This window comes from Antedon mediterranea, chromosome 1 (assembly GCF_964355755.1).
Source record: "Antedon mediterranea chromosome 1, ecAntMedi1.1, whole genome shotgun sequence".
Taxonomy (NCBI): Eukaryota; Metazoa; Echinodermata; class Crinoidea; order Comatulida; family Antedonidae; genus Antedon; species Antedon mediterranea.
Window position 1 is genome coordinate 22,318,922 of NC_092670.1, and position 12,582 is coordinate 22,331,503.

General features: G+C 32.0%; 2 protein-coding genes and 1 non-coding gene across 3 annotated transcripts; 2 read left to right on the top strand and 1 right to left on the bottom strand.

Annotated features, from left to right (window-relative positions):
* Positions 1–2,003: 2,003 nt before the first annotated feature.
* Trnal-aag (transfer RNA leucine (anticodon AAG)) lies at positions 2,004–2,085 on the bottom strand. Its single transcript has one exon. It is a non-coding gene; the product is annotated as a tRNA-Leu (tRNA).
* Positions 2,086–2,296: 211 nt separating this feature from the next.
* Positions 2,297–4,204, top strand: LOC140048129 (large ribosomal subunit protein mL62-like). The gene is made up of 6 exons (XM_072093166.1): positions 2,297–2,554; positions 2,812–2,848; positions 2,984–3,043; positions 3,156–3,238; positions 3,344–3,513; positions 4,074–4,204. The coding sequence occupies exons 1-6, from the start codon at positions 2,393–2,395 to the stop codon at positions 4,156–4,158; spliced, it is 597 nt and encodes a 198-aa protein (XP_071949267.1). The 5' UTR covers positions 2,297–2,392; the 3' UTR covers positions 4,159–4,204.
* A 5,884-nt stretch (positions 4,205–10,088) lies between these two features.
* On the top strand, positions 10,089–12,568 carry LOC140048143 (acetylserotonin O-methyltransferase-like). The gene is made up of 4 exons (XM_072093193.1): positions 10,089–10,479; positions 10,628–10,781; positions 11,548–11,814; positions 11,973–12,568. Exons 1-4 carry the CDS (start codon positions 10,363–10,365, stop codon positions 12,191–12,193), a joined length of 759 nt encoding a protein of 252 aa, XP_071949294.1. The 5' UTR covers positions 10,089–10,362; the 3' UTR covers positions 12,194–12,568.
* The last annotated feature ends 14 nt before the right edge of the window (positions 12,569–12,582 follow it).

The following is a 12,582-nucleotide window of genomic DNA, read 5'->3' on the forward strand; positions in this document are numbered from 1 at the left end:
TACAATTCGATAGCCTACAACCCCGAGCCCTAGCAAAAATGACATCACAAACCACCACACAACCACCCCCCCCCCCCCCCACCCGTTCCACAAAAACCCCAGGAGTCGGGGGAATTTTTTTAAATGTAGTTTAAAACCTTCCGGGTACAATTGCCATCATTCTGATACCCCATACGTATGGTTACGTGCAGACACAGAAATTTTTATAACGAACAAACATCGAAAGTGGGGGTTTTGACCACATTTTGGTCCCTAACTTGGATCCTAGGTGGCGGATGATGTTGAAATATAGCTTAGAACATTCCCGGTACAATTGCGGTCATTTTGATACCCCATATGTAAGATTATGTGCAGTAACAAAATTTTGTATAACGAACAAACAGACAAACAGACAAACTCTCTCACTTATAATATAGATGCCATTCCCACTACCAGGGGGACACGAAATTGATTGGATTGATTGATTGGACGTGTGAAAATATTATTTAATAGGCAACATAGATGGTTATCCTATTGTTCTAGGATAAAAACTTAAACTTTCGATTTCTTTTGTTTGTTTACACTTACGGACGTCTTGTAAGAACCAATCTTTAAAGGAATGATAAATAAATGACAAACACGAAAGAAGTGTTTAACATAGATGATACTAGGGGATATTTAGATTTTATTGTGTCGTTAACTTTCTGCTGGTACAACAAATTAAAATATATATGTACCATCTCATGTGATGTGCGAATGAAAATTTAGATTTCTATCCATTTCCTTTTTATGACAGGCTTGCCTTGTAATTTGTATTTTTTGTTGTGGTTTTGATATGAATAGGGATTTCCCGTTTGTATGTTATACATTGCAGGAAATATCTATCGCAATTCAGTTTCACTGATAATTATTCCGTAATCAATTTTCTGCTCTTGGCAAAATTTTAAATCTAATCAATAAAACCCTACACAATAATTTAGTTTTATGGCATATGCTCAATTATATTGTCCCCCTGAAAAAATAATTATTAAAAATAGGCCATTTTAATGTTGTTAATGTAATGTTTAAAAGTTATTCACTTCCAAATTATTCCAAATAAATATACATTTTTTGTTAGATAAATCATGAATAATACCACCAAACTTACGAGTTAAAATGACTATAGCTAGGCATTTAATAAAAATATGACATGCTTCGAGAAACTATTCTCATCATCAGAACAGTAAACAACGCCTAGAGTGCTTATATACCAATAATGTACGTAAGTAATTAGCATAATAAAACAAGGAATGTAGGCAACAAACAATCATATGGCAAGTGTGACACCTGAGTTGTTTGTTCAGGGAAGGTTTACTCCACGAGATGTGGAGGGCTTCCTTGACCTTAAGTTTGAAAGCGGAATCCAGAACGGTGAAGCATTCCGCCTTACACCGTTCTGAATCCTTCAGATGTTGAAAAATGTGAGAAGCCTTGTCCCTGAAATTTTTATTTAAAAAAAAATACTATATCGAAATATTTTTTTTTTGCTACGGTGAAATTTAGCCTAGCTATATTTATATTCATGTTGCAGGATCAGGCTTTCGTACAAATTAGATCAACAGTTTTGTTTTTTAAATAAATCTGGCACCCTCTGTACTAGATTGCCTTGGATCGACTGACGTTTCTAGGTTTTTGCCTCTTTTATATCTAAACAATATATATAAAATAATTAAATAAGTAACTATTTGCAAATGATACATTATTTGTATAATTAAAAAAAACATGTAACAAATTGAACAAGGCCATATTATATACATGACTGCAGTTGCGTGCTCAAGTTAGTTTTTACCGACTGACATATAGTGAGCTAAAAAAGGTACAGTTAAATTATTGTTTATTGACAACTTTTCTTTAGATTGCTGGTTTATGGGTTCAGTGAAAATTTTTGTACAAATAATTGTCTCATCAAGCATATAAAAAAATGTTCACCAATTATTTTTTAAAAACATGTAACATTTTTGGTTACTATAAAAGTAAAAAATATTTGGCAGCGGTGGGATTCGAACCCACGCCATCGAAATGACTGGTGCCTTAAACCAGCGCCTTAGACCGCTCGGCCACGCTACCTATATGCCTCGAAAGTGCAAAATAAAATATAGATTCATCAGATTATTATAGCATATAAATATTTAAATAATATTATTTAAATACAGTATATAGATTGTTAGAATAATTCAAATTCGTCATATTTGCAGGTTTTACATTTATGAATATTAGCTAATTATTTATGTAATTAGTTGTGTGCGATGACATCATCATCAGTGTGTGTATAGTTCACGGTTCACTGAACACACACAATTTTCACATGGGGTAGGAGAGGAGAGGCCATCATTTTTGTCTAGGCCTAGCTAGTTAAAACTCTTGATAAATAATCATGTTTCGCTATCCATTGACTTGCTTTTGTCGAACTATTCGTACTCCGATTAATTATTTTCCAATCCGTAATTTCAAAAGTGCATACAGTCTAGATAAACTGTATCCAGAGAGCACGATAGATATTACAGTACCCTACGAAGTTCAAGAAGGAGGTTGTCAGGTAAAAGTTACTGGAATCGTAGTTGGCTTAGTTTAGTAGTCGTTTCGCCCCTAATATCACATTTCTACTTCTAAAAATCAAACGACAAATATCTTTTCACACGATGTTGTATATAATTTTATTATTTCTATTTGGGCCAATTCCTCGAAACAGCCCTAGCTAGCCTAGGCCTATGTTTTTTTTTTCAGATATTAATTAAAAAAAATATTTTTTATTTTTACTGTTAAAATTTAACCAAACTTATTTTTAAAATCAAGGATGAAAATGAATCATTCTCGGGCTATATTCCTGTTTGTAAGTATAAATTGTTTATTTGTAAGGACTACCTTTATATAAGAACATAAAATAACTATTATTAATATTATAAAGTTATTTATATGTTTATATGTACAGGCCTAGCTAAATAAATTGTCTTCTTCTTACTTACAGCCAAACTAACTGTAAAAAATAGTAAAAGCAGTGGTCCTGGTGGACAGAATGTAAACAAAGGTACTTTGGTAAAAATGTGTCATGACATAATAATGTTTAAATAACATTTGATTGACTATAGTTATCTTCTTTCTTTCTAGAGTAATAATTTGATTTTTACTTATATTTCCAGTAAATACAAAAGTAGAAGTACGGTTTAAGGTTGAAGAATCTGATTGGTTACCAAAGCATATACAAAATAAATTATTAGAAAAGGTAATTTTTTTGTAATAAATAAATACTGGTGTGAAATTAATATGAGCGAAGGTCTTGGACATTAATGTGTAAATAAATATCTTCTAAAATTTTTACATTCTGTAGAAAAAAACAAAAATAACTGTTAATGGTGAATTCTATGTGCAGTCTGATCGAACACGTTCACAAATGACAAACTTTTCTGACTGCCTAGAGAAAATTCGTTCTGCAATTGCAGAGGTAACAAGGAAGCCAAAGGAACCATCGGAGAAAGATAAGGCTGTTTTGCGTATGAGGTAAAAGACATTCTTAAGAATTCAGTCACCTACTATAATGTATTGATTAACTTGTTGAGGTAGTGGGGGCGACAGCCTGGTAATTAAATTTTTTTATTCTGTCTTTATTTATATTGAATGACACTTTCAGTTCTAAAGCATTGATTTCCAAAGTGGTTCAGTGGAGAACATTAATAATGTGCCCACATATGGAGACGATGACATCATATCACTATCATATTTGGGCATATCACTACCATATTTAGCCACACCACACTTTTTTGTCAAACTAGTTTGATAGTGTAGATGTTTTATGTTTTGCATTGCAAGGTTCAAAATGTGAGTAGCATGGTTCTCACTTTGATGATGCAAATAAGTTGACCAATCGAAGCAGCAGTTTGCATTATTGCTTCATGATTTGTCAAATCACTTCTGGCATACTTAAGTTGTGTTCAAGCATGGAGAAATAAGTTAGAAATAAGTTATTTCTCCATGGTCTAAGTGAGAAACCAAGCTTTACGCCTCTGGATCCGCCTATACATTGCTTACTTTTCATTTAAATATTTGTTTTATTTCGGCAGGGTTGAAAGGAATCATAGAGAACGGTTACGAGAAAAAAAGATTCATTCTACAAAGAAAATGGATCGTAAAGTTTACATAGATTAGTTAAGACAAAGTTGTTCGATAATAAATTGATATTATTAATTATCAATATGCATGATTTTGCAGTTGCCTTATTTTGTTGTAAAACAGTATTAAGGCCCGTTTACACAAGGACGATAACGATCGACAATAAATAAACAGGCATTTTTCTTACATAAAACAAAAGAAATTAGAAAAGCTTTTTATTCTACTACTACAAATAATAAATGTTTATGAATGTAATGGTACAAATAATGGCATGAGGTGAATGATGAAAGGTTATATATCAACGAGGCAACGCCGAGTTGATATTTAACCTTTCATCATTCACCAAATGCCATTATTGTACCGTTACACGAATATAAAACATTCATTATTTGTTTTATATAACATCTAAATAGATTCCTGTCATTTGAATCAAATAAAAGGTAGCCCTAGCCAATTAGGCCTACATTTCATTCACATTGATTAAAAAAGTAACATTTGGTTTTTAATATTATATTAAATGTTATATTTGTATGGACTATATAAACACACCTACTACTTTAGTGTTAATTATTTTAACAAACGACCAAACAATCCAAAATCGTCCAATCAAATGACAGGAATTTGTTTAGGTGTTATATAAAATTATCTATGCTGTCACTGATTTAATTAATATTTTAAAAAACCCAATCAAATGACGTCATGATCAATAAAAACAATAAAATTGTATCAGGACATTATTTCTCCTACTAATCATGACGTCATTTGATTGGACGTGTGAAAATATTATTTAATCAAGATTCAAGAAATTTTATTTGTCCATAAAAATGGAAATTCACTTTGCTTGGTAGATTAAAACAACAATATTGCAACAATTTAAAACGTGCAGTATTATAACATTAAAAATACAAGATAAAAAGTTAAAAATACTGTTAAAAATGTAAAACTATTTAAAAATTGCATTAACGTCTTAGATTAGAATTAAAAAAAGGATTTTCTAGTTCTACAAAGATTTGCTCTTGGAGGTCGTAACCTAATACCTGATCTATTTAAGTTATAACAGTAATGTAACGGATGAGTGGGGTCTTTCATAATATTGTTTACTTTTTTTTAAATACTCTTTTCATAGATAAATGAACAAGGCGTTAGATCAGCTTTAATAATACGTTGTGCAATTTTATGTGGTGTCTCAATATTTTTCTTATCATTTTCAGTAAAGTTACCATAAAAACATCCAATGCTAAAACATAAAATACTTTGAATAATACTTTGATAAAATAGAATTAAAATAGTGTTATCAACTCTAATTTGCTTGAGTTTTCTGAGAAAGTAGAGCCTTTGAGATGCCTTCTTGGAAATCATGAGAGAGTTTGACTCCCAATTTAATTTGTTGTCAATTATAGTACCTAAGTATTTGTATTGGGTTACTTACTCTTCCAACCTCGGTTTCTTTAATAGTTATTACATTATGTTCAACTGCGGTTTTACGAAAATCTATTATCATCTCTTTGGTTTTAGTAAAATTAAGTATTAAGTTCATATCCTCACACCAATTTACAAATCTTCCAACTTCATTAACAAATTCATTTACATTATGCTTACTATCGCAAAGAAAACCACTAATTACAGTATCGTCAGCGTACTTTACAATATTGCAATCTTTACTTAAAATATTAAAACTACTTGAATAAAAAGAGAACAAAATTGGAGAAATAACACATCCTTGAGGAGCTATCCCATTGTTCTAGGATAAAAACTTAAACTTTAGATTTCTTTTGTTTGTTTACGCTTACGGACGTCTTGTAAGAACCAATCTTTAAAGGAATGATAAATAAATGAGACACGAAAGAAGTGTTTAACATAGATACTAGGGGATATTTAGATTTTATTGTGTCGTTAACTTTCTGCTGGTACAACAAATTAAAATATACTAGATGGTGAGCTCGCTTCGCTCGCTCCCCCTCTAGGAAGTGTAGACAATGGTTCTCGGAGTGATAATGTTCTCCTTATACGTTTTCTGTCGGTTACCATTATTGAAAATGCTTGACATTCGTAAAACTAAACTACTTTGTTTCACAGTGTTTTAGATGATTAATAACATTTTAAAGTACAGTTTTTATTGTTTGGTAGGGCCCTTTGGGGAGGCGGAGGTCATTTGAGGGAGGTGCTTATTCGAGGGATATATGTTAAATTTTGTAGTTTTAATAATATGGTAACATTTATAATCAAATGAAATCCTCTAATAGATATGAAAAGTGCTAAAAAAGAATAACAAATGCTTGGTAAATTGTAAATAACAGTGCGGTGAATTCTACTACAAATAGTATAATTGTGTTGTTATAAATATGTGGATGGACGTTTATTAGATAGTTGGGTTGGGGTGGGGGGGGGGGAGGCGTTTATTCAAATGAATACCATCCTAATAATTATTAATACATTATTTAATTTAATCATCTTTTGAAACTAACTGCCGTGACAGAGTAGGCCCAAGACAGAAGACATTACAGCTTGCAACATGGGCAGACATCTCGGTCCTAACGGGACACAGGAAGATAGCCCACAGTTATTCCTGCAAGCTTACTCAATAAAACTCAGCTATCGGGATTTCACTCGAAAAATGTCTTATCATCAAATCTCCCTATGTAATTTTATAATACTATTCCCCACAATATATTTTGATTCTTTATGGCGTATATTTAATTTGATCTTTATTAAATTGCAGTATAATTCCTATTATTTAACTACTGTACCTTCACACACGCGCGGTATGTTTTAAAATAAACTGCGCTTTTTTATGCATGTAAATCAAATGAAGAGCTTACAACAGTTTTAACTGAACAGTTGGAAAATGTAAAACAATGGTTAGATAAACATAAATTAACTCTAAACATTAATAAAACCAAATACATGCTTTTTGGTACTCATGCACGTGTTAATAAAACAACAGATGAAACAGTAATTTTTGATAACATTCCGATTGAGAAAGTTGAAACGTTTAAATATTTGGGACTTACATTTGATGAACAACTCTCATGGAAAGTACATATTGATTCTATATGTGCAAAACTATCAAAAATTCTACATCTATTTTATAGATTGAAAAGTTTTACATCTCCTAAAATTATTAAAAGATTATACAATGCTCTATTTTTATCACATATTGACTATTGTTCAACAGTCTGGGGTACTGGTTCAAACGCCCATTATTTTAAAATTGCAAAGGGTACAAAATAGAGCTGCACGATTAATACTAGGTGCTGATATTCGAACTCCTGTTAGACAAAATCATTATGATTTAGGTTGGCTAACAATTAAGACAAGAATTGAATATCATACAATTTGTACAATATTTAGATGTTTACAAGAATCTGTACCTTCATACTTATGTGATGTTTTGCAATATATTAGTAGTGTACACAATATTCAAACCAGAAACTATGAAAATAATCTGTTGTATTTGCCCAGATGTAACCTCGAAATATACAAACGTAGTTTTGTTTATTATGGAAGTTCACTCTGGAATGGCCTACCTTATGAATTAAGAAAACAAAACAATTATAACCGTTTTAAATCACTTGTTAAGATTCATTTATTGTTGCCGGTGGTCTAGGATGGTTCCAGTGAAATATATTTAAATATGGTATAAAAGTATAATAATAATGAGAACATGCATTGAAGTTTAGTTTTAGTTTAAGTTTTAGTTTAAGTTTAGTTTAAGTTGTTTTCAAATTTTGTTTAAATGTGCCGTAGGGCCACTCGGAAGAGCAGTTTTATTTTATTACTGAGAGAGCTACCCTACTAAAAGAAAACGAAATAAATAAATAAATAAATAAACAAAAAACTGAAATGGCTATGATTAATGGCCAAATATATCTGTGTTTTTTTTCGTCTTCCAAAGGGACACTGTATTGATTGATGGAAAGTGCCTGTTTCCAGTCAACTTTAGGGTCAAATCTATTATTTTAACTGCTCCCTTGTGTACAAAAGAGAGAAAATATTTGAAACCAGGTTGTTGCAAGGTGAACTTATCTTAAACCCGGAAATTACTTTGACCGGGAAGAATTGAAATTGAGATGAAAATCTAATGTTGAAATCATAAATTGTGTTAAAACACTTTATAATATCTTCCTAAGATAGAAATATGGAACAATAGCGTCGCTGTGAACACTAATGTTATCAAATCTACGTTTCGCGGTACATCTCAGATAGATAAGGTAGGTATCCAAGGCGGAGATTTGTACCGAAGTTTTTGCATTGTGCTCGCCTATGTCAGAATTAACCATAATTTATATATAGATACTGTATGTACCATCTCATGTGATGTGCGAATGAAAATGGCATTTAGATTTCTATCCATTTTCTTTTTATGACAGACTTGCCTTGTAATTTGTATTTTTTGTTGTGGTTTTGATTTGAATAGGGATTTCCCGTTTGTCAGTTTGTATTTTATACATTGCAGCAAATATCTATCGCAATTCAGTTTCACTGATAATTATTCCAAAATCAATTATAATTCCTCCATGGTTTTACCCTGGAAGATGATTTCAATAAATTTACCATTATGATATTAATGAACGTGAAAGGTGAAAAGTTTTATGCCGACAAACATGATGATAATTACCGCAACGATGGCCGTAATTGACTTTTGAATTGTACTGGTAGGTTATAATTCAATTGAATATTAATTAATTCTATCTACATTTCTGCGGTCAGGAGTGGCTCTTCAATCTTTTGAAAGATTGATTACAATTACATTGGTACCATAAGAGGTGCGAGCGTATTGATCTTAAGACTATACAGCACAACTTAATCTGACCATATTGCTTTGATTGAGCCAGCAATGGACAACGAAACAAAGTCAACATTGTGGCCTCCATTTGTACTGGATATCTACACCGGTTTTCAAAAATCACAGGTTTGCAATTACAATTATTCCCTAGTTATAAGGAGATATCTTTGGGACCAAACACAGCATCCATAGGATGTCCGCGCTGAATAGGAGTTGGTCGTATTGTTTAAACAAAATTATATTGTTCTAAGTGTGGAGAAATGAGATACATTTAATAAATAACACTACTCGTTTCAATATTAATAGATTCATGTATTATTTTGACGATAATGCAAAAATGGATGAACTATGCCATTTCCATTTATTCACTATTAACTAAAAAACTTCACATCAGAGAGATATTTCACAATAATTATAATATTATTGCCATTTTACTTTGGACATCTTTTATTTACAATGGACCCCATTTATGAAATACTGTATCTATCATACACTGAACGTAAAATAAATTCTTGTCATCTAGATTTATATAAATCATGAAAAATGGAGATTAATAGATTCAGACTTTGGATATATGCCATTTTGGAGTTTTAATAAAGTGATTTACTTCACAAACAAATAAAAAACATGATTGCATCTCAAAGATAAAATAAACAAAAAACCCACTGAGACGGTTAAATTACCGTTTTCAGGTTTTTCGCGATCCAATTTTTGGTCAAAGTGAATAAGTGACGTTAAAACTGGTAATATTAAACAACAATACAATTCAGGGATCAAAATGACAAAACTTATTCATGGCCTAATTGAATTTTATTCACAATGTTTTGGAATATTTTTTTAATTGATTTTAGGTGTTGTTTGTGACAACTGAACTGCAGTTGTATGATCTTCTTGCGATTCATCAAAATGGAATGACAGCCAATGAAATAGCCAGCAAGAAGAAACTCAATCTAGACGCAACAGAAAGAATTCTCGATTACGCAGCTGGATTAAAACTTATTTAAAAAGATCTTAGATCTGAATCTAAAACTGGTAAGCAAACAACCTGTAAGCATTATCCGACATTAGGCCTAATCCTGTCTACACTAGGCGAATATTCTATTTTTTAAAATAATAATAATAAGTCAGTTTGCGCAAAAACAAAACAATTCTTAATGGAAAACAAACTTCATAGGCCTACTCGTACAATGGATGTAAGTGTTAGGCGTGTCTAACTTTCTTTTTGGGAAACACGATTCTTGAAAATTATCAATCAATTTCCAAAACAAAACCAAATACAGTAGGCCTACAAACATCAAGAATCTCAACTTAATGTCATGGCAAAACTGAATTGCAAAAGAAAGTTTACAAAATAGCTTGAAATTGAAACGTCATTTCTAATATTTTTAATAGTAGCAATTTACAGCAATTATCCCGAGATTGCAGAAGTTCTACAATCAAGTAAGCCTAATAATATGGTAGCGGCTATTATACATGCTTCCCGTACTCAGTACCCATTGTACCAGCATTTGATGACCACGATCAAGAGCGGCCTCAACACAGAAGCTTACAAAAATGCATTTGGTTTTGAGGTAAGAAATGTATTGTAAAATATAGCCCAAATACAGTAACACCAGACATTCGAAACAAACCCTAAAACAGAGTTTTGCGACAATGCGGATTTACTGATATACAATACAAATTTCAACAATTTGTCCTTTCTTTTTTGTTTTTGTTTAGATGACCTCGGAGATATTCGAAAAACTTTATGAAACTGACAATGATTACTCAGCAACTTTCCAACAGTTTATGCACCAGTTATCTTCAATTACGTCTCCAGGAGTGGCAAAAGCATTCGACCTTTCACCTTTTTGTGAGATGTGTGATTTAGGAGGTAGATTTTGTTGGTTATAAAACAGGTGTCTCCACTGGCAAACCTTGTTTGCAAACTTGAGCAAACTTTGTCAAGACTAAAGTTTTGTGTAGTGTAGACCAATTAAACATTGGCAAAACAAGTCTGTAGTTTTCGAAATTAGAGTTTGCAAACAAAAAGTCGGTAAATTTTGTTAGCGGAGGAATAAAAGGATACAATTAGCTAAAATTTACAAATATAAACCAGTAGACAAACTTCAGAAAACTTCAGAGAACTAGTTTGTAGAAGTCTACACTAGCAAACTTTAGTTTGTAAATTCGAGCAAGTTCCGAGTTGCAAAGTTTGCCTACTTAAGACAAGGCGGCTTAAATTATTTATTTATTTCGTTTTCTTTCAGTAAGGTAGCCCACTCTCAGTAATAAAATAAAAACTGCTCTTCCGAGGGGCCCTACGACACATTTAAACATAATTTTGAAACAACTTATACTAAACTAAAACTAATTGGTACCGGTACTACATTCAATGCATCATTCTTTCGTAGTCTGGGTTCCAGACGGAGTTTTGTCTTAATATTAGTAAAAAGATAAATATTTTGGCACATATGGCGTTTCATACGTATACTACTTGGTTTTTCAGACAAAAATCGAAATAAAAACAAATAAATAAAATAAAGACAATAAATACAGACTTGGGGCAAGTCTACATTCTTTCGGTGCTTTAATGACATTTTTTCTGATTTTTTACTGTGCCATGAGCAATGATTATAACAATTGATTCTTTTAAACAGGTGGATCTGGGGCATTAGCATACGCATTAGCCTCTGAATATCCAGACGCTACGGTCACGGTGTTTGACTTGGCCAATGCTGTAGAAGCGGCACTAAAAATAACACCTGACGAAACTGAAAGGCAAAGGGTAAAGTTTGTTTCTGGAGATTTCTTTCAAGATAAATTTCCTCCAGCTGACTTGTATACTTTTGCAAGAATTCTTCACGATTGGGAAGATGAGAAAGTGCATCAACTGCTAAACAAGACTTTTAAATCTTTGAAATCTGGTAATTATTATTAAGCAATACTTTTTTTTCTCAGCCGGCCCAGGTGTGTCTGAATAAAATGAGTGAAACGGGTTGTGTTCACATCAATCTATATTAATATACAGCCGATACAATCTCCTCATTGACATCATATTATATAATTTGTTCTTTTTTTACAGGTGGTGCTGTTTTAGTAGCAGAACTGTTAATGAACGAAACTAAAACTGGTCCACTTCACACACTACGCGCCAACGTCCAGATGATGATTGAAATGTCTGGAAGAGAAAGAACTGAAACAGAGTACCGTCTATTATTGGAACAACATGGATTTGTTGATTTTGAATGCAAATTTGTTGCGGGATATAGCAGTTTTCATGCGATGATAGCTAAAAAACCTTAAATACAACAAACCTGTAAATAACACAACCGGTTTGCAAAATGATGTTCACAAAACACAAATTCTGCCTGTTTCCGTACGAGGGAGATAGTGAAATTGGGACACCATTATGTATTTGCTATTGAGTCCGCCTTGTTAGATTTAGGATTAGGGTAAATGGTTCAAGTTATTTATAATTATCTCGTGTGCCTAATGCACTTCTTTGTTGTTTTATTGGAAAATAAAAATAGTCTACATACAAAGTCAGTCGTTTTAGCAATTTTATTGTAAGTTCGGAACAGTTAAAAAACTGGTTTATACTCTATTCATCGGACGTGTTTGTGATCACAAATCACCTGATAACTATAATACAATCGACCAGCAAAAATACCTTCATAATAACAAAAAAATAG